This window comes from Arvicanthis niloticus, chromosome 14 (genome assembly GCF_011762505.2).
Source record: "Arvicanthis niloticus isolate mArvNil1 chromosome 14, mArvNil1.pat.X, whole genome shotgun sequence".
NCBI lineage: Eukaryota > Metazoa > Chordata > Mammalia > Rodentia > Muridae > Arvicanthis > Arvicanthis niloticus.
The window spans coordinates 12,435,821-12,458,347 of record NC_047671.1 but is presented as its reverse complement, the minus strand read 5'-3'; the positions used below and the strand labels follow the sequence as shown (position 1 = coordinate 12,458,347).

The 22,527-nt window shown below is 49.6% G+C and overlaps 1 protein-coding gene across 6 annotated transcripts in view; it reads left to right on the top strand.

The window, feature by feature from the left end:
* Nucleotides 1-20,571, top strand: part of St8sia5 (ST8 alpha-N-acetyl-neuraminide alpha-2,8-sialyltransferase 5) — a 65,104-nt gene extending 44,533 nt beyond the window's left edge. For 3 of the 6 annotated variants that reach the window (XM_034518627.2, XM_076912411.1, XM_034518626.2), the window contains 5 exons: nucleotides 5,209-5,295; nucleotides 9,345-9,489; nucleotides 13,131-13,243; nucleotides 18,227-18,319; nucleotides 19,611-20,571. In XM_034518627.2, the coding sequence (XP_034374518.1) occupies nucleotides 5,209-5,295; nucleotides 9,345-9,489; nucleotides 13,131-13,243; nucleotides 18,227-18,319; nucleotides 19,611-20,079 (907 nt within the window). In that variant the 3' untranslated portion in view covers nucleotides 20,080-20,571. Of the gene's footprint in view, nucleotides 1-5,208; nucleotides 5,296-9,341; nucleotides 9,490-13,130; nucleotides 13,244-18,226; nucleotides 18,320-19,610 lie in introns of all 6 variants that reach the window. The other 3 variants (XM_076912410.1, XM_076912408.1, XM_076912409.1) reach the window with 1 other exon arrangement.
* Nucleotides 20,572-22,527: the final 1,956 nt, after the last annotated feature.

Below are 22,527 nucleotides of genomic sequence, written 5' to 3'. Positions count from 1 at the left end.
CCACATATGAATTCTGGGAAGACACAACTCAGCCAATAAGAGTTGCCGTTACAGCTGTTACTTAGAGACCAGATGAGAAATTACCAAGATACTTAGGTTTGAATCCACAGACAAATACTGCAGAGAGTAAAGGGCAATCTCAGATTGCCCAATGGCTGCCACCATGCTTGCCCCTGGTTGCAGACTCATTTTGGTGAGGTTTGGGTCTTTCTACAGTTGTCCTCAGTTCGTATCTCTGTCTTCGGGATACCTTGTTTCATTCCTCAGGATGGATTTCTGGGATGAACAGCAGTTCTACTTTGGTCTCAGGCTTAGTCTTGCATAGACGGTTTCTTCCGTGGCTGCTGTTCTGTCTGGGGACTTGAGTTGTGCAAGTATAATGGAGTCAAGGCAAGACTGGGCTGTTCACAGGGAATCAGTTGTGTCAGTCTGTGGGGAAGCAGGGAATAGAAAGTCTGGTGCCTCCCTTCCTGAATTCCCAAACTGAGGGTCTGTGGCTCCTCCATGGGAGATATTGGAGAGCTCAGAGGCTGCCTTCTGTCCAGATTATCTGGGTACTCTCAGTCTTTGCTCTGCTCCAGCCTAGTCCCATGACCTGGATCACAGCAGGACTGACCTGAACAACAGGGAAAAGGTCAAATCCAATCTGTGGATGGATGCACGCACTGTCCCTTCGGGCACACTGAGTGTCAGCTGGTATTTTGTCTGAGAACACAGGGAGATGTGTTATTCCCGAGGGAGTAATTTTGATCCAAAATTTCTCAAATCAATGGTGAAAATCAGTCAGCCAGAAAATGCCCACATGGAAAGTGCCCTGCTTCCTGACAGTGTCAGAGGCATGAGGAATCTGATTCTTCTGTGGTTATTTGTCATGAAAATAACATGTCTGTTGATGATTCTTGTCCAAATTATTTACGTTTGATCCTAGTCTTTTGAGTGCCTGTTTTAAAAAGAACCTTCAGTTGCTGCTCATGTTCACAGCCTCACGTGGTTTATGGCCACATTTCCTGGTTCATGGCCACACCTCCTTGTTTATGGCCACACCTTTTGGTTCACGGCCACACCTCCTGGTTCATGGCCACACCTCTCTGACTTCCTTTCCTATCCTTGCGGAGCTGGACTTGTGCAGAGTCCAGCAATGAGGCCAAACAGAGTAGCCTGGAGCCAGGGCCACCAGCCTAAAAAAGGCACACTCTCTGGGCTGGGTGTTCCTTCATGTCCCTCAAAGCTCAGATCCAGAACGGTTTTCAAGAGGCTGTGTCCTCTGCCAGGTGGAGGCTCAGTGAAGTCAGGTCCTGAGCCCAGGTGTCTCAGGATTAGACACTGCACAGGCTCAGAATGTGCTGTGCAGTGAACACACGGGTGGAGAAAGCAGAGGAGATTGGGGTGCAGGCAGAGTGGAGACCAGAAGACATCATAGGCCCTGGAAGACATGGGGCAACAAGGGAGGGCAGTGAGGCTGTCTGAGTGATGAGGTGAACCACAAAACCGTATAGCACTAGCAGTCCAGATCTTCCCCAGCCTTCTCAACCTAGATCCACTCCGGACTCTCAGCTGTTTCTTGTGGTAAGCACCATTATCCTTCTGAGGGATGCCCTCACGCTGCTGGGGGTTTGCTCACATTCCCTCTTGTTCATACATCTACTTTGATAGATGCGGATTCTACCTTTCTTTTTCAGAACCAAATCCCTCCTCACCTTTCCCCAGTTTGAGGGTGCTGTGGTTTGGCTGTGCGTTGCTCCCCAAGAGTTCATGTGCTAGAGACGGTGGGACTTTAAGAAGTGGGGCCTAGAGGGAGGCAGCCAGATCCTCAGGGGGAATGTAGCCTCAGAGCAGGAGGGCAGACAGGGAGGTCTCTGGATCTCCTCTGGCTGGATAGCTAGCTGCATTGGTGAGCTCCAGGTCCAGTGATAGACCATGTCCCTATAACTAAGGTGGAATGTCACTGAGGAAGACACCTGACAATGACTTCTGGTCTCCACACAAATGCACACATATATATGCCCGTGAATCTGAATGTGTGTGTGTGCAGGTACACAGGAATACTACACTGCATTACACACACACACACACACACACACACACACACACACACACACATGCCCGTGAATCTGAATGTGTGTGTGCAGGTACACAGGAACACTACACTACACTATACTACACACACACACACACACCTATGAATCTGAATGTGTGTGTGCAGGTGTACAGGAACACTACACTATACTTACTACACACACACACATGCCTATGAATCTGAATGTGTGTGTGCAGATACACAGGAACTCTATACTACACTACACACACACACACACACACACACTAGGAGGCATGCACATACATGCACATGCATGGACGCACACATGGAGTTTGGGTGGGAATACGTTGCTATAAACGATTAAACCTGACTCCTAACTATCTTCAGCTTTCTGCCATGCCCAGTGACAGCTTCTGACACCCTTGCCAGCGGGTGAAGTAATGGTGTCATCTGATCTTGGAACTTTCAGTTTCTAAACTCTGAAGTAAACAGACCTTTTCCTTTGTAAGTGCCCAGCCTCAGGAGTTTTATCTTAACATTATAAAACAAACTACTCTACAATACACTGCTTAGTTCCAGGTCTTTTTTGGATGGGCTACCTCAGTAAACTGTTTTTTTTTTTTTCTTCCATCAACTATAGTATCTCTAGACTCTGTGCCACAAAAGACGAGACTGTTGGCATTACCTCTGCTCTTTAAGGTTAGAACCCAGTTCTGGTTAGAACCCAGAGCTGATTTGCTTTTCTCCTTACTTCTGTCTGTTCTCAAGTCAAGTCCTAGGAAGCAGTGGATGAGAGGGAAGGGTTTGGGTACCTTCATAAATGATTTCTTCTGCCTCCTTCTTCCTCCTCCCCCCTCTCCTTTCCCCTTCTCTCTCTGAGGGTGGCTATGTATGTTGGGTGTCTTCTTTAATTGCTTCCCCACCAGTATCTTTTGGAGATAGAGTCTGCGCATCTTTTAATTTCATCATCTTTCTTTTGCCTTTTGCTTCTCCATCCTGATAAAATCCCTCAGCATCATCTTCCAGCCCTTCTAATGCACTTTCTCCAGAGCTTTGTCCTTAGAGCATCCTTGCCTAAGGCAGTGGTATCGTACTAGATATCTTTGGGACATCAGGAATGTCTGTTTTCTCTGTGGTCATTTTACCTGGTAGTTTATCTTTTTCTGTCCCATCCAGGGATATTCAGTTACTCTTGATTGTTCATATTCAAACTGAGGACAGTTAGAAGCTGCTAATTCTCTCTCGGAAGATGTTTGAGATGAAGAAGCAAAATGCTCTTGTCTTTACCGGGAACTTTAGAAAGGAATAGATGGTCTGAATTCCCCCACTTCATCTGAGGCCAAATATCCTGTTGGGGAAGTTTCAGGGTGTGAATTGAACTGAATGGTTTCGTTTCTTTGCTTTCTCTTCAGTCCTGAGGAGAGGGGAAGGGTCCACGAGAAGACCTCACACAGGATAGGCATGTACTGGCCCCGGCCGTGAGGGCTCATGCCATTTATTGAATCTCATTTTTAGGGCCATACCTCTGTCCACTGCTCCTGGTTTTAGAATTTTGGGAAGTGGGGGTCAGAGAAGTGGGGGGGGGGGGACTTTGTAATCCTTGATTCAGCCTCTTCTCATTCTGTGGGCCTGTTGAGAGTGTTCTTCCACAGAGACAGCTGCCTCTGTCACACTTTTTTATCCAGGCAGGTTTGAACAGTTTGTTTTTATTCTGGGATGTTGGTGGTGCTGTGAGAGAAAGGAGAGATGATCTGGGTCAGCCTTCGTCTTTATGGTGAAGTGTAGGTAGTGAATTTTTATACACGTGATTCCATTTGCTCTCTCCAACAATCTTTGAGGTGAGCAGGCCTGAGTATGGGAGAGCCATCTCACAGACAGAGAGAGCAACTGAGTGTCCTGAGAGATTCAGTGACTTACTCAGGTCACATTGTAAGTTGGGATGGAGCCAGGATTCAAAGCTGGGTGTCTAGCCTTGACCTTGGCCCAGGATGTGACAAGGGTAAGGGAAACACCCAGAATAAGATCTGGATCCTGGGTAGAGTCAAGCTTTGGGCCCCTGGCCTGGAGCGTTGGCAGTGCCGAATTTCTCTGACGTGTTTGAATCAGTTGCCAGTCCTGCTCTAGGGGGTTGTGAATTACATGGAGGTAAGGGAGAGAAGCAGTGGGTTAGCCAGGGTACTGCCGTGTGCTGGCATCTATTTTCTGATGTCCTGTGGGCTGAGCGGGGCGGGGCTGCTGCAGGAGATCTGGGAAAGCTGCAAGGAAGGCTTGCTTTGGACAGGAAGAGGGGCCTCCTTTGACTACCAGGCATGCTCCTGCAGAAGGGCCTTTGTACTCAGTCTAATTGGGCTACACTTTCCCCCAGATAGCAGTGTGGTTCACATACACGTTATTTCAAGATTCTGTGCAAGGTTTCTCTCTTCGAGAAACTTCTGGCCAACCACGTGGCAGTCACTTCCCTAGTTCTTGGCTCTGCTTTTCTTCCTCTTCCAGACAAGGCAGTCTGTGCTTCTTTGAAACACGTCTTCCTTGTTGTCCTGGAATCTCCGTGCAAGTAGGGAGATGCTGTGTCTACTACTCCTGTATTTTCACACATGGCCGAGTAGAGGCGTTCAGTAAGTAGATTTGATCTGAGCTCTGGTTCATCAAGGAACTCATTAGTCAGGTGTGATACTCAACAAATCCCTTCCAGACACTCCTTGTGCATCTCAGCACTGAGTGAGCTCAGGCCGATGTAACAGTGATGTTATAATTGGTAAAGTTATCATCTCTTGTGGGCTTCAGTGTAAGGGAGAATCACCTGTTTAGACACTGTCCCCTTTCCTGAGCGTGAGAACATCCTGGTGCAGAGATATTTAAAGCCAGCATCATAAGGCCTGGAGTTGTTCAGAAGAGAGTTTCAAGTCTCTCTCCTCCTGACCTACTTGGGGAGGGTGTGCCATGGTTGTGAGCCCAGTGCTCTGTACAGCACAGGACTAGGCAGGCATTCCAACACGGACGTGGTCTTGTTTCCTTTACAGACGGTGGTTTCTGAGAGAATGGTGTGAGCCTTTGAGGGGGAGCACGTGGGAAAGTAGACTTGCTTGAGGTGAAAGTAGTTGAGATGTGCGGATACGGACTGTGTGGGTGCAGCCTCACCTCCTCCTCCACCCTGTTCACTGCTCCTACAGGGTGAAGCAGTCTGAACTGTTCGAAAGGTGGAAGAGCCTCCAGATATGCAAATGGGCAATGGACGTCACAGAAGCCAACCTCTTCAAGTATGTCTCCTTGTTGTTGTCGCCGTCGTCATCTGCCCTCCTTCCTCGTGGGTCCCCACTGCCACCTCTTCAGATGCCCATTATCCTGTCACACCTAGTTCTCAGTGGGCATCTGCCTGGAGCTGTATCTTAGGGGCTTAGGGATGTGAGCAGTGGCCAGGTCAGCACGTGGTCAGCTGGTATCTGCCATTCTTGGCTGTGGTCCTTGCTGCAGCCTAACCTGGTTGGGCCTGTAACTTCTAGCTCAGGCTGATATATACCAAGGTTCCAACAAGTGAGACGCTTGCCTAAGGTCCCTCCATAGCTAGCCCTTACAATTTCTTTGTCACTACCTCCCTGTCCTGGGACTGGCTCTATCCCACTTCTTAGAGTCCCACGTTTCTGCCTGATGTCTGGGCCTGGCCGTTGATGTTTCTTAATTGCTCTCTAACCACAGTTAACAGTGGTTGAGTTTCCAGGCTCTTCTATGGGAGCCAAAGAGACAGGAGGCATCCAAAAACGCTTTTTTGTTAATGACGTGCTTTGGGGTTTTCTCCTTTGCCAGCCTGTGGTATCTATCACTCCAGGGCAGGTAGACCTTACACTAAGAAATTGATGTGGTCCTGGCAACTGTGTCTACACTGGGTTTCAGCCATTCGGGTTCAAGTTTAAACGAACTGAGGAACCACTGACTCGAAGGAGTCTTGCACAGGGGGTGGTAGAAAGTAGGTGTCACCAAGTGTTTGCATTTTCCTTATCAATACTTTCTTTCAGTTTGTGGTAGTTCCAGATCAGGAAGTCTCCTCTCCTCTCCTCTCCTCTCCTCTCCTCTCCTCTCCTCTCCTCTCCTCTCCTCTCCTCTCCTCTCCTCTCCTCTCCTCTCCTCTCCTCTCCTCTCCTCTCCTCCCCTCTCCTCCCCCTTTCCTTCTCCTTCCCTTCCCCTCCCCTCTTCTCTCCTCTCTCCTCGTCTCTCCTCCTCTTCCTCCTCCTCCTCCTCTTCCTCCTCCTCCTCCTCTTCCTCCTCCTCCTCCTCTTCCTCCTCCTCTTCCTCCTCCTCTTCCTCCTCCCCCTTCTCCTCTTTGTCTCTGGACAGGGTCTAACTATGTACCATAGGCTGGCTTCAAACTCACAATGCTACCTCTAACTCCCAAGTGCTGAGGTTACAGGTATGTGGGGGCAGTAGTATGAATCGGCACATTTTTAGAAACATAACTCTTTGATATAATGAGTTCCAGTGAGCAGGTGCCATAAGCCTCATCGAGCCTTGCAGAGTCCTAGTTAGAGGTCCTGGTTAGAGGAGACCCACCTGTCTTGAAAATTCTAGTAGGCCTGGGCAAAGTGCTGGAGCATGAGAACAGATCCAGGCTCGGCCCCCTCTGAAGCAGGACTATATGCTCTTTCCTCTGGACATCCCCAGGACAGGAGAGGCTTGAACACATGGAAGCAGATAACCAGCATGAACAGGGCGGTGAGGTATGCAAGGACTCGGACCAGGCTTAGTTGGAACAGAGAGCCCATCTAAGGCGATGCTGACATGATAGGAGATGATGTAGCAAGAGGAACACAGAGTTCCATGTGGGAGTGGAGGAGAGGGGAGGGGAGGGGCAGAGAGTCTGTGGGGTGAGTCTGTGGGGAACAGAGAGCCTCTGTGGTTGAGGGAAGTGGAGTGGATTTAGGAGTGGGGAAAGGAAGTGACATTGGGCCCTGCCATGTTCTAAACAGAAAGCCCCCAGGGCCATCAGCTGCCTCCCTTGGCTCTCACTTTAAGCTTCTGGAAAAACAGAGCTCCTCCATCCAGGTTGGCGAGAGCTTGGTACAGTGCCAGAGGGAGACACTGGCATTTCCATCACAGGAGAGGACCCTGTAACAGCAGCTGTCTCCATGCTGGCTTAAGCGTTAGTCACATGTCAGCTTGTGTCATGTGGGGCCATTCTCTAGTTGGTAGATGTCTTAACTGGGGCTGCCTTACAGTTTCAGAGGTTCAGTCCATTATCATGCTGGTGGGAAGCATGACAGCATCCAGGTAGACATGGTGCTGGAGGGGCTGAGAGCTGTATGTCTTAATCCAAAGGCTTCCAGCAGGAAACTCTCTTTCCACACTGGGCAGAGCTTGAGCATCGAGACCACAAAGCCCACCCCGACAGTGACACACTTCCTCCAACAAGGCCAAACCCCCTTATAGTACCACTCCCCATGGGCCAAGCATTCAAACAAATGAGTCTATGGGGGCTAAATCTATTTAAACCACAGCAGACAAGACTGCTTCTGCCCAGCAAAGCTAAGAGGTCCGGATGCTGATTAGAGCTGACCTCGGCGGCCAGGCCTCTGCCTTGCTTTGGAAGCCTTAGACGCGTTCTAAAATCCAATCTTCCATAGAAAGACCACTCTATGACGAGCGGCCAGCTGGTTTCCCAGGGCAGATTTTTCAGCAAGATGTGGAATCATTAAAAAAAAAAAATTACATTTAACCTTTTGGCTCTGACAAGCTGGAGTCACAGAATTGTGGAGGGTCAGAAACAGAAGAGACAACCCTGCTTTTTATACATGAGGAACCTGTGGCCCAAAGTGGAAAGACACTTGTCTGGGGCCCAGTGCTGTGGGCCACAGAACAGAAAACAGAGTTCAGGCCTCTGGATAGTAAGTACCAACTCCTATTTCCACCCCAGAGCTCATGAGAACATTCCAGACCTCCTCTAGGACCTGTGTGCTCATCACAGGACTCTATGGACTGCCTGGACCCTGAAGGGACCCAGACTGGAACTGTGTGTGCTCTGTTCTAAGGCACAGAGGCAGTGACCTGTGCCTGTGGCCACAGTGAGAACCCATTAAGTTTACAAAATGGCAGGGGGGGGCGGGGGGGGATGGGGGCAAAATCACCCAGGAGCCTAATCCTGCTGTAGCCCTGCTTTGGTTGTTTGAGACAAAAAATGTCAGGACTCTTTAAACTAACCAACCAACCAACTAACTAACTGACTAACTGACTAACTAACCAAGTTCCCTCCCTCCCTCTGTCCCTCCCTCCCTCCCTCCTTCCGTCCCTCCCTCCCTCCCTCCTTCCCTCCTTCCCTTTTTCCCTTCCTCTGTCTCTCCCTCCTTTCTTCCCTTCCTCCTTCCTTCCCTCCCTCTCTGCCTCTCTCCCTCTTTCCCTCCCTCCCTCCTTCCCTCCTTCCCTTTTTCCCTTCCTCTGTCTCTCCCTCCTTTCTTCCCTTCCTCCTTCCTTCCCTCCCTCTCTGCCTCTCTCCCTCTTTCCCTCCATCTCTGCCTTCCCTTCCCTTCCCTTCTTCGCTTTCCTTCTTCCCTTCCCTTCCCTTCCCTTCCCTTCCCTTCCCTTCCCTTCCCTTCCCTTCCCTTCCCTTCCCTTCCCTTCCCTTCCCTTCCCTTCCCCTCCCTCTCCTCCCTCCCTTCCTCCTTTATTTCTATACTGAATTCCTGAAACTTCTTTCAGGAGTCTTGTTTCACTTTCTGCAGGAAGGCAGCCAGTACCAACTAGAGTCCCCAGTCTGGCCATGCCCTCTTCCTAAGTCAGCTTCAGAATGACAGAAACGGCCTGCACTTTTGGTCACCATACAGGCCTTGGTTTTGTGGGATAAGAAGAAATCTTTGTTGAGTGTTGGTCATGGGGGTTGAGACCCCAGAGAGCTCCAGTTTTAGGTCACTGGATGAATGAGGGGAGAAGAACAGGCCCTGGGGCAGTGGAGCTCTGGGGGGTAGTCTCACCATAGCTGAGTGGGCACCAGTCAAGGCCTGACTGGCTTGGCTGGCACAGGGCGTTTGAACATGCACATGCTGAGTGCTGTGTGAGGTTTAGAGAGGTACAGGCCCCAGTATCCAGCCTTTTCTTCCAGTCTGAGAAGGTTAGTGTATGATTAGTCTGTGCCATAGTCTTCAAGGAGAAGAGCCATCATGAAAATTTGGCAGCCAGAGTTTCCCAGTAGGAAGGCCTGAAGAGATAGAGGAGCTCAGGTGCCAGGAAGATGCTGAGGGGGTGGATTGGAAGTGAATGGGAGAATGGGATGGAAAGGAAGCCCCCATACTCTTCCCAGTGTCAGCACTGTCTTCATGCCTAGCAGGTCCACCTTGGCCAGGTGCTGCAACGCCCCCAGCTTTCTCTTCACCACCCAGAAGAACACCCCAGCGGAGACGAACCTTAGGTACGAGGTGGAGTCCAGTGGCTTATATCACATCGACCAAGAGATCTTCAAAATGTTTCCCAAGGTACATCCCCAACATGGTCTAGGAGGAGTGGGTGGTCTGTGGCAGTGCCCCAAATCTGCATTCTTTGCTCTCTGCATGCAGCTGCTTTGGTCTTGTTCAGCCAGTGGTCTTCAGCACAGTAGCCCACCCACTGAGTTTCCCCAGGAGTCCTGTCTGAGCATGACGATGCCATCTAGCTGTGGTTTGTGTGGTTTGTGTGGTTTGTGTGGTTTGTGTGGTTTGTGTGGTTTGTGTGGTTTGTGTGGTTTGTGTGGTTTGTGTGGTTTGTGGGAAAAAAAAAAACCCAAAGGTTAAAATTCTGCCATTGTGTGTCTAGGACATTCCAGAGCTATCTAGAAGAGAGATTAATCACACCTTGATCCCTCATCTGAGGCAGGCACAAGAGAAAAGTAATATAAAGCACGTGACAGCAGAAAGCAGGCCCAGGGCAGAGACAGGCCTGAGCATCAACCACATCAGATAGGTGCTTGGTGTCACTGGTAAAAAGGCCTTTGCTTAGCATTTATTAATTATACGTAGTGTTTGGCTTTATTATGCCATTTTCACACATGGCTTCATTTTACACATGAATTTATTTTAATCATATTCCTGCCAACACCTCCACCACCGTCCTCTCTTGTTCCTTTCCCATGCTCCTTCCCCTTCTTCCCCTTCCCAACGAGTCCCCTCCCATCCTTTCTCCATTAGAAACTCAATGGGGTTACATACAGGAGCATGGGCAACCACCCCTATGAGCACCCTACCTGGCAACTACTATCTGCCTATACATTCTCTGGGAGGGCTGGACTCATAAGTCCATCCCCACATGACAGCATGTTCACTGGTCCATTCAAGAGTGCCACCATTATGCCACCATCATGCCTTGCCCTGATGAAGACCAGAAGACAGCATCCCACCAAACTCCATCCCGTCCTATGGCTCCTCCATGGTGTATGCTCTCCCTTCCACGATGTTCCCCGAGTCTTGAAGAAGGTGATATGCATGTTCCATCTATGGCTGGCCATAAACGGTCACTTATTCTCAGCCCTTTGTCTAGTTATCTGTGCAGTTTACACACACTGCTCACTGCAGAAGAAGCTCCTCTGAGCAAAGCTGACATCAACCCTTATTTATAGAGATACACATGATTATTTTAAAAGGCCATTTGATGGGCACATCATGTACATTTACTATACCAACAGCCATAGATTCCTAACTAGGCCCTAGGACCTCCCAGCCATAGGTTTTTGACCAGGTTTGTAGGGTTAGATACGAATTCTCTTCTGCACAGTGGAACTCAGTTCCAATCAGAACATGGTTGGTTGTCTCCATAGCAGACTTGCCCCTACTATTCCAGCAGGGGGGCATCTTGCCTGGCCAGTTGTTACTGTAACACATTGGTGATCCTTTTTCCCTTTAAAGTTGTAATGTCTTTATGATGCTGGGATTCAGACCAGGTATAGGTTTGGTTGCTTATGATACATCTACAATATCAGAGACGTTGTATGCAGGTGGGCTGGTCAGCGATGACATCGTAGCTCTCTGCTCATGGGCTACAGAGTAAGGATATCCGCACGCATGACTCATTTAGACCACTGAGGCTGAGAGCTGGTACAGATCCAAAATCTGAGCTCTTTGGGAAGGGGATGCAGAAACCGTACTTTTGGCTGTTTCTGATGGTTCTGTGATGTTAGGGGTGGCGTGGCTTCAGCAGAAAGGCGGGTGGCATGGGCAAATTCATGAAAACGTTCTGGAAAGGGGAGCTATGGCATGCTCTGCATGTTTTAGGGGGTCAGGGGAGGTGTAAACAGGATACAACCAGAATCCCTCTGAATGTCCAGTTGCTGATACTAGAGTGATCTGGCGAGACTCGGGCTGAAGAAATGAGCGGAAGGGACAGCACAGTGCTGGAAAAGGCCATGTTGAGCCACCTGCACTAGGTGGGTCTTTTAAGACCCAGAGTATGAGGCAGGTGGCAGATAAACCTATATCTTAAGCAAGTCACAGTACCGTGCACGTAGCCTGGGCCGGCCGGTGGGTCCTTGGAAAGCCAGGGCAGGAATTACTGAGATCAAGAGATACATCAAGGTCTCTACACCTTTCTCTGGAAGGGACCAGGTAGTAAATAGCTGTGCAGGTCACCAGCACCATCACTACTCACCACCATGGTCCCAGCATGAAAATGGCCACGATCATGTGTGAACTAATGAGGGAGGCCTCATCTTAGTGGCACAGGCGTCAGAAGTCTACGTAATTTTCACCACCTCACACATCTTCTTCGAGTGGCTTCAGACAGCTTAAAAATATAAGTGTTATTTTCAGCTTGCTGGCCATCCAAAAACAGGTGGTAGACCAGATGTAGCCTGTGATTTCCCAGTCCCTCAGTCGTGGCACATGGCAGCTTCCCTTGGCATCGAGGTGTCTCTGGGGTTTGAAAAGGTCAGCTTTCCAATCTCCTGCCCACCTAGAGATTCTTATTCTATGGTTATTGGGTGGTTGTTTCCAGACTGTTCTTGGTTTGCACGTGTTTAGGAGGCACCTGGGGAAAAAATCAGAAACCCCAATGACTTTTTCCTAAGACTACTGTGGCTTGTTCTGCTGTAAGCAGCCGACCTGACGCAGACCTGACGGCTGGCTAAAGGCACCGCAGGTCTGTCGGCTTAGTAAGGCGGCGCTGACTCAAAGCGGCTGCCTGCTTTGAAAAGCGGCAGCCATGCCTGCTTTGAAAAGCGGCTGCCAGCTGAGGGAAGCAGCGCCCCTCGCCTCAAAGTGGCTGACAGTGCTGCCGCTTTGACTGGCATTTGCGCATCAGCCGCTCTGAGGCGCAATCCAAGATGGTGGCTGCTTAGGCTCAGGTAGAACTACCAGTGCACTGCACATGCGCAGTGCACTTAGGAATTTGACTCCAGCCCCTCCTGAATGGGGCATCCAAATGAGGTACCAGTAGGGTCCCACGAACCTGGCCAATCACCCCCTCCTGGGCGGGGTATGCCAATGAGTATGCTAATGAGGCATTGCAAATGGACCAATCGGACACCTCCATGTGCTTTGCCACGCCCAGGGCTGGGGGTATATAAGCAGCCCGTTCTGGGCATTCGAGGCAGTCTCCCCAAGAAATCTAAAAGAGCACTTTCAATAAAGGTTGTTGAGAAGGATCCGGTTTGTCGCATCTTCCTTGCTGGACAAGCGGGGCGCGACATTCTGCCTCTTCCCTATTGACTGTGAGACCCCAGTGCTTTCCTTGTCCTGGTCCTCTGAATCTGTCCCCACGGGGAAAGTGGGTCACAGACGCTTTCCACAGAGGGTCACAACAGCTCCTGGTTGAGCCTAATTGCTAGTGCGGTGGTGATGGCTCCCTGTGAGATGTTCAGCAATTGGTTGGCTGGTGGGTGCTGGGGGCAGGCAGGGCAATCCTGCAGATTCCTTGGGCTCAGAACTGGGAGGAAGAGTCACCTAATGCAGCAGGCTTCTCCTTCTCACTCCTCGCTCCTCAACTATGAGTTGGATTCCTCTTTCTCTCACGTTCCAGACAAAGCTACCTTGTAGAGCTTATAAAGGGGATTTTTTTTTTGTGGGTGGGGTGGGTGGGTTGTGGGCAGACATGAAGCTTCAGATGAAGGTGGGGTGGCACTGGCGGTGACACCGTGCATGTTCCTCTCCAGGAAATGCCCTACTACCGCTCTCAGTTTAAGAAGTGTGCTGTGGTGGGCAATGGCGGCATCTTGAAGAACAGCGGCTGCGGGAAGGAGATCAACAGTGCTGACTTTGTCTTCCGGTAAGAGAGCCACCTGGAGGGGCACCTGCTGGGAGGGGCATCTGCTGGGATTACTGTCACGTGCCTTCCACCCACCTAACACGTGCTCTCCTTGTTGTTAATTTGACTGTATCCAGAATTAACTAAAACCCAAGAGACTGGACATACCTGTGAGTTTTTTTCCCCCTTAGTTAAATCATTTGAAGTGGGAAGACTCACTTTTAATTAATTAATTAATTAATTAATTATCATCCCATTCATTTACATCTCAAATGTTACCCCCTTCCCAGTTACCCCTCCACAACTCCCCCATCCCATCCACCCTCTTTCCTCTCCCTTCTGCCTCTCTGAGGGTTCTCTCTCATCCACTCCCGACCCACCGATCCAGTATACTCCTATGCTGGGGCATTAAACCCCACAGGACCAAGGGCCTCCCCTCCCATTGATGTCAGACAAGGCCATTCTCTGCTAGCTATGTATCTGGAGCCATGGACCCCCTCCCTGTACACTCCTTGGTTGGTGGTCTAGTCTCTGGGAGCAGTGGGTGGTCTGGTTAGCCAATAGACATTGTTCTTCCCGTTGGGTTGCAGTCTCCCTCTGCTCTTCCAGTCCTTCCACCAGCTCCCCCACCGGGGTCCCCTAGCTCAGTCTCATGGTTGGCTGGGAACATCCCATATGCATTGGTCAGCTGCTGGCAGAACCTCCCAGGGAACAGTCACACTGAGTTCCTGTCAACAAGCACCTCTTGGCAACACCAACAGTGTCAGGGCTTGGTGTCCACAGACCACTTTTAATATGGATCTTTTGAGGTGGGAAGATCCACCTTTAATCTGGGCCACACCTTCTCCTGCCAGCCTGTAGAAAGGACACAGGAGAAGGAAGCTCACCCTCCTTGCCTGCTTGCTCTCCCTCTTGCTGGAAAGTCCATCCCTTCACTGGCATTAGAAACCACTTCTTGGAGACTCTGGCATGTACTGAAACCAGATGAGATAACCAGCCTTGTAGAGTGAACTTCTACTGGATTCTTCAGCCTTCCACTGGTAGACAGCCATTTTTGGACCAGCTAAACTATAGCCCATAAGCCACCCTAACAAACCCCATATATTTTTATACAACTCCCCTATAATATATGAAGCTGAATGATACAGATTTTGGTGTCAGAAATGGTTCTAGAACAACAAAAATTGAAGGTTTTTTTTTAAGTTTCTGGAAAATTTGCCAACACCTACAGTTACTAAAACCTCTTCTAGAAGCTCAGAGATTACTGAAAACGCTATGAACTACTTTACAGACTTAAGGAGACAAATGCTTTTGGTTGTCTTGACTTACCAATTGTGAGAGACAACATATTTGGTGACTCTGTATGCAAAACTTTTTAACAGTTTGTAGGGAAAAAAAAGAGGAAAATATGGATGCTGGGTGATTACTCCTGGCATCTGGATGAACTGACAAAGGAAAAGAATGAACTCAAAAATAAACTTAGTCAACTGTGACTTCTCAGGATCCAGCGAAGGACAGCAATGAACTTTGATAAAATTGACCTGCCTCAGATGCACATAAACAGTGTAAAGGTTTCTAAGTGTGCTCTGGAAGAGAACCTTCCCTCTGGTAGCCACAGGGCTCAAGTTGTGGAAAATCAAACTAAAACCATCCTTATAAGGTTGGCTGAATTACAGAGAAAATTCAAGTCCCAGCCTGGGAGTCAGTGGTTAAAGGAATGACATTCGTTGGTAAAGAATGGGGCCTTGTAACTTGGGGTATAAGCAGGGGTGTGAGGACCCTACTGAAGCTGAGAACTTTGAACTCTCAGGTTCTCAAGGGTTTATCTCACCTGAGGAAGGAGTCTCTCTACCCTGGGCACAAGATTGTGGCATGTAATTTTAAAAGAACCCCACGTTTTCTCTGGCTAGGTGCCGGCAATGGCAGTCTCTCCCAGCCCCGGTAGCTAGCTCCAAGCAGCCGTCTGGCTCTGCTTCCTGTGACTGGTCTATAGAATGCCAGCAACCACTCTGGTTTCATCTCCCTCTAGCCCCATGAAAGAAAAACACTAGAGACTTATGTTTATACCAGCCAGATTTACATCAGTAAATCTCCAGCCCCAATATGTCCATGTAAAGAACACACAATCAGTTATAATATTTGTAAGCTGCATGCCTAGACTGGGCAGATTCACCACTACACTACTCTAGTAGTGAGATCCCTTGCTACTGCAGCTCTTCCAGGCCATGTGGTTCTTCTGCTCCATCTTCAGTTTCTTCTTCATCTTTTTCTCCCTCCATCCTCCATGTCACCTCCTCTTTCCTTCCTCTCATTCTCTAAAGCTTCCAGCCATGCCTTTCCCTCCCACTGCCTGATCTAGCCTTTATTTTTCAGTTAAACTGGGGAGCAGATTCTCATGGAATCACCTGAGTACCTGATCCATGATCCGCTTCTTCTCGTTGCAGGCAGGATTAGCATCAGAATAAAACAGCACCAAGGCAATCCACAACACAAGATGTACTTCCACCCTCATCCACTGAAATACTGCCTTTTCCACCTTTGAGGAAATTAATCCTTCATTGTCTGCTAAGTGACAATAAGCCAGAAGTGACTTTCCTTGAAGGAGATGCCAGCCGAATACTGATGTCCCTCAGGGCCCACCAATAGTTGCCTCCAGACCTATAACCAGACTTAAGGCCACGCAGGCTCCTAGAGGGCAAACAGGAAGTGAAGTCCATGAGGAGGGGTCACACTACTGAAGAGTTTGCTCATTCATTCAAGCAGAAGTCTGGGGACTGTGTCTAGAAATGAATTTTAGGGAATGGGATGATGGTGGAAGGAACATAAAACTGGATCAGGCTGAGTTTACTGATATGGGCTCACAGATCGGAGATTCTGGGCTTAATATGGAAGTTTGCACAGTTTTTTTAAAAAAGGCATGGAAAGTTTGTTTGAATGGTTGGCTGAAGCATTTGTCAAAAAATGACCCACTGAAAAGAAGTTGGAGATGCCTGATATCCCCCGCTTAGTGTTGATGCAGAGATTTTAAGGCTTAGGGAACTTGCAATGCTAGTGTGGATACACTGTGTAGAACCTAACCCTCCACAGTGGGAAGGCCCAGGAGACGCAAACTGCTGAGAGGGGCACCAGCACATTTGAAGAGCCTCACTCTTGCCCTTCTTCTTGTGCCAGACCTTGGGGTGGGAGACACCGCTGCTCAGCTAAATGAACTAAATGCAGTGGGTTGAATTAAGCCTCAAGTAGCAGAGGCCAGGTGGTCGCACTAAAGGCCAGGCGATCTTAGTCGTTTCCATGGGAGCAGCGTATACAAAGCAATGCCATAATGGCCTAGCCCATAGTTGGCAGCGCAGGCAAAGCGATTGCTACGGTGAAATGACTCAAATGGACCTTTGGTATTGGCTAACCAATCATGGTGTTTCCAGGCATGAGACAGATAGGAAAGAGGTCTCCTGCATTTTTGTTTGGTCTGTATAAGTGGACAAATTCTCTAAATGAAAGAAACGTTCCATTGGACTGTGGCAAAAGGAATCTCAGCCCGTGAATCAATTTCCAGACTTGAGCCAGTTTGCAGACTCAGAAGCCCTTGAACAGATGGATGTCTAGGTTCCCCTGGGGAAGGACCTTGATAAAATACCTAAGAGTTTTATATTAGGTATTTCTTTCTCCTACCCTTCCCCAGAGGGATCCAAGTTCTTTTATAAGGACTGTACACTGGGGGAAGGAAACAATCGGATTTCCCAGGGTCTGTGAGATACTGGTTCTGAATTGGTGCTGATTTGGGGAAACCCCAAGAAACATTGTTACATGAAGTTGCCACAGTGTTTCTTGGGTTCTCCCTTGGGTCCATTCACCAAGGTTAGATGGACCACAGCCTGTAAACCATCCTAACACATATATTCATTCTATGAGTTCTGCTCTTCTAGAGAACCCTGACTAGTAGACTGACAGGCCTTCCTTGTTGTCATAGGGTTTTATTGCTGTGAAGAGACACCACAACCACAGCAACTCTTAAAAATGAAAACATTTAATTGGGGCTGGATTACAGTTTCAGAGGTTTAGTCCATTATTGTCATGGTGGAAAGCATGGCAGTGTGCGAAGAGTTCTACATCTTGATTCGAAGGCAAGAGAAAGAAAATGTGTGTCATACTGGGTGTAGCTTGAACATAGGCGATCTCAAACTGCCTCCACAGTAGCACTCTTCCTCCAACAAGGCCACACCTCCTAACAGTGCCACTCCCCATGGGTCTGGGGCCAATGACATTCAAACACCTACATTTGTCACACCACATTCCCTTTCTAAAGACTCTTGGGGTGTCCCTGGAACCACCAGATTAATCCAGAATTTCGCCCCTCCCCCCAATCTCTGGATCCTTAGTGCAATATAAGTGTCCCTTCTGACAATTAAGGCATACATTCCCAGTTTCAGACGTTGAGGTTTGGTTGCCTTGGTGACCCCACTCTTCCTACCTTAGAGGAGTTCTGCGGGTCACATTGCACACAGTTCTGCAGTTCTGTGCCTCAACAGTGCATTTCCAAATGGCGTCTCTGACTATCCCACAGGGCGTTGGTTCTTCTAACAGCTGACTTTTGCTAATGCCTTCCCTCAGCTCAGTCATTACTTCCTCAGAGAAGTCTTGAGTTCTCAGACAAGGGGATGTGTGCTCCTGAGTCTCCTTGCTTACATATCCTTACAGAGGTCCAGGGATGACCATGGTTTTCAAGCACCTGTTTTTGATGATGGTTTCAATATCTCCATGGTTGTAGTTTGAGTGAGAACTAAGGATGGATTTTTTTTGTTTGTTTTTTTGGTTTTTGTTGTTGTTTTTGCTTTTCTGTTTGTGACACAGAGCAGAAATGACCTTTGTCTCTTAGCCAGCCACAGAGGTCCTGCCAAGCTGGTGCTCACTGCCTCTTTCTGACCAGTAAGCACATCCTTTCCTTCCTCTCTCCCTCCCAGTTACTTGCAGGTGACCGACTAACTATGTGAGGCTGTTTCTCTGCAGGTGCAACCTGCCTCCCATCTCAGGGATATATACCACAGATGTGGGAGAGAAGACAGATGTAGTCACCGTGAATCCCAGCATCATCATTGACAAGTTAGTAATCCACTTTCTAGAGCGGTGCTGTCTTCTGGTGGCCACTGGCCACTTGCAAGCACTGGGAATATTGTTGGTCCTGATTGAGACATGCCAGCTGTCTACACGCAGAACTCATCGCTGGGTGTCAAAGACGCGATGCAAACAAAGGGCTTTAACACATCTTGTTGATTTTTTACACCGATCATATGCTAAAGTGATAACACCTTTATACTTAGGGTAAAACATGACATATTCAATAACTTCCCTCACTTCTTGTTAATTTCCATACACGGGGACTGCATTGTATCTCTTCGGGGCAGCACAGGTCTAAGCAGTTGCTACCCAGAGGTGGTCAGGAACCCATCAGGTGTGCTGGGGGAGGGCAGGCAGTGTCCAGGTATTGGAGGGGTGCTCATGCTAAGATCTCAGTTCTCATCTGGCTCCCTTCTTCGGGTCTGCCTGAGAGGTCTGCAGAGCTAGTGTGTTGAAACCCTTGCACATAGTCAGCCTGGCTAGAGGGTGGGTAAGAGAGACAACAGATGGGGAGGAGAGGCTAAATTATATCAGATGCCAGGAGCCTTCAGAGGACAGAGAGAGCTACAGATGGAGGGATGGTCACTGGAAAGGACATGTAGGCAGGAGGCAAGACACCAAGGAGGGGCCCAGCCATGCCAGGCAGCTGGGTCGATGGTCACTCCAGTCTTAGGGAAGAGAGCAGGGGGATGAAGCGAGACTCCACTTCCCAGCCAAGGCCTCCGTGCCTTCCTTGGCTGCCCTTATCCTTTAAGTTCAACACTGGTGTCTCCCCGTAGCCGTACTCTAGTTATTCAGCCCAGATCATCTCTCTTCCTGTGCCCATTAAAAAAAAAAAAAAAATACCGAGAGATGCCACACTCCTGGGAGGCAGGAGGCTCAGTGGGCAAAGGCTCTTGCTGCCCATTCTGACCGGAGTTCAATCCCCAGGGTCCCCCAGGACGGAGGAAAGAATGGACTCTGGCAGATTGTCCTCTGACCTCCACACTTGCACTCTGCCATGTGTGCGTCATGTGTGCGCCCCCTCCATGAATAAATAAACACATAGGGAAAGGAGGGAGGCGGAAGAGCCAAGGCTAGGCGGCCCTGGGAGCTTTATGTGGGGAAGGAGAAAGGAGCAAAGGGGGGGAGGGAGGTGAGGGGTGAGGTATGGGGTGTTAGGGTGAGGCTGAGGATGGGATGGGGTGGGGTGGCGTGGGGAGGGGGTAGGGTGAGGAGGGCTGGGCTGCCAGGACCACGGGCCTTGCTGCTGCTCACTGCTGCTCACTTGCTGCAGGTTCCACAAGTTGGAGAAGTGGCGGCGGCCCTTCTACAGCGTGCTGCAGAGGTACGAGAACGCCTCAGTGCTGCTGCCAGCCTTCTACAACGTGCGCAACACCCTGGTGTCCTTCCGAGTCAAGTACATGCTAGACGACTTCCAGTCGCGGCAGCCGGTCTACTTCTTCCACCCGCAGTACCTGAGCAGCGTGTCACGCTACTGGCTCAGCCTGGGCGTGCGCGCACGGCGCATCAGTACCGGCCTCATCCTGGTCACTGCAGCCCTGGAGCTCTGCGAGGAGGTGCACCTGTTCGGTTTCTGGGCCTTCCCCATGAACCCCTCCGGCTTCTTCATCACGCACCATTACTATGACAACGTCAAGCCCAAGCCGGGTTTCCATGCTATGCCCTCAGAGATCTTCACCTTCCTGCGCATGCACAGCCGCGGTATCCTCCGCGTGCACACAGGCACCTGCAATTGCTGCTGAAATCCAGGCCCACCACGGGTGTCTCAGCTCCTGTTCTTCTCCCTGAAGGATTCCTTGACCCTGCCATTATGGCTCTGTCACTCCCTAAGGATTTAGGGTTTTTGTTTCGGTCCTGGGGAGGGAGACAGGGAGACATTCATTTAACAGGATAGAGCACAGATCCGGGTCTCATCCAGACCTCTGGCTGCCCAAGTTTTATATGGGGAAACTCAGCCATGAAGCACCATCTAGAATCTCACAGCTCAGAGGCCATCCCTTTCAGGGAACAGTGTGAGTGTCCTGGTCACACCACCTGGCTGAGCTCAAAAGACTTCAGGGATATCTAATAAAAATCCGTGTTAGCATATCCCCGAGAGTCCAGGAGCTGAGAGCCATGCCCCTTAAAACAGCTCTTGGACACACACAGCCTTGGTGCCTCTAGGTTCCAGCCTGCATTTAACCTTTGACAACAAGGAAATAAACCAGACCAGTCATTTGCACTAAGATCTTCAAGCCAATGTTATCGACTCAATAAGTGCTTAGCAATTCGCTTCCTGTTCTGTCTCCCTATTTTCAGCTCCATTTTAATCAGGAGTTATTTATAAAGATCAGTTCCTCTTTATGTCCCCGAAGACTGCAGAATCTTGTTAAACTGTGTTCCTGAATAGGAATCGTCAGCTGGGAAGCGCCTTGTCACATGAGCCGAGTGGATGGCAGTGAGCTGGGACTCTGACACCAACATCCTTGCATTTCTGTTGTGAAGGTGGCACACCCAGGGTACACCTGCCGTCTTCAAACACAGGGATTCACCAAGTCTGGGGTCAGGGAATCAGCTGTGCCTAGGCGGATAGGTTCACATGTCATCAGCATCTGAAATTCCTTCCAGTTGCTTTCGCCTGTGTATGTCCACCTTAGGTGCTATGGTGCCTAATGGTCACTTGTATTGCTTTGTGGAACTGTGGGATGTCTGTGGAGAAGGCTTTACCCTGCATGCCCTCTCTCTGGCTTTTTTTCACTCTCTACCTTCTTCCTTCTTCCTCTCTTTCCTCCTTTCTTTAGACATCTTTAAAAAGTCTGTTCTGCTCTGCTCTGTGGATGTGCTGGGGAGGACTCTGACTTCACCTCTGAAGGTGAAATCACCTCTGTCTTCTGCAGAGGAGCAGACAAATCACATCTACACTTCAGCCCTGTGCGCCACTCTGACGAGGTGCTCTGAGGAAACCCTGGGCAGGCCTTCCACCTGACCTCATTTTGCAGGTACCAGCACAGGCTCTGCTGAGAAAGACAGGCGAGAACTGGCCCAGAGGCTTCTGACCAGCTTGAGCTTCCTCTTCTGACTTTTCTGAGGCCATTTCCTCTGGGCTCTGGCCTGCAGGTGCCTGGATGGAGCTCACTCCACACTCAGCTGTCTGGGTGCTGTCTTTCTGAGCTCTGACTGACTGGAAGGCCCCCAGGAGGCCTAGATTCCTAATCTGTGGGATATGGGGTCATGGAGCAGCGGTGGAAGCACGCCAGGCAGCATATTTAGGTAAATCGGCAACCACCACACAAGGACAGGGGTGGCAGATGGCTTTCTGTGCCCTGGCTATTTCTGCCAAGGGAGGAATCCTGAAAATGATCCATGTTAACTGAGATTTACAGTCAATGTTCACAGCTAACTGAACCCACAGAAAGTCAGAACTAGAAGGTTTCATAAGGACAGATTTGCCCCACTTACGGAGACAGACCTAGAGCAAAGAGGTGACTTCAGTGGTCAGACTGAGTGTCTGCCAGGGACAAAGCCCTCTCTCTCTACCCGGGAAATAGATAGGCAAGAGCCTGGCCAGACATCAGGACCTCCTTAGTCAAGGGTGCTTAGAACCTGCCCTTCCCAGATCCCTCACAGGAGCTGAGGATGGCACATCCAGATCCACTCCATGCCCTTGTGTGAGGGTTTAGGACATCCTCCTGGATTCTGGTCGTACCTCAGCCTGTGAGTTTCAAGGCAGAAACTATTCCTCCTATCCCTAGGACATCACTTTCCTCATCTCTTCAAGAGGCTTAGAGAGGACTTACAGGCTCTCCACGGTGACTGCTGACAACGGACAACTGGGACGTGTGAATCTAAGCCATTAGTAGAACTGACAATTAAAACCTCCGTTTCTTTGCACTCTCTCTTGTGGCAGGCCCAGTGCCGACCACTTTCCCGTCATCACTGAAGACCCCTTCAGTTAAAGAGGCCATTATGGTACAGGTGAGAGGCTGAGGCATAGTGACCTGAGCGTGTGACACTCGCTCATGGCCAGGCCTCCAGTGAGGGCTTTACAGAACTCATGGACTGCACTCCAAACCTGGGGTCTGGGAGGCAGCCTCTGCTTGTTGGCACCTCTCTCCAGCCCTGACCCCTACAACAGTTTTGACCCCTGGTGCGTTATTGCCCTGGAGGAGAAGTAGGAGCACCTCTACATTTTGGGGGCAGGTAGAGATGCC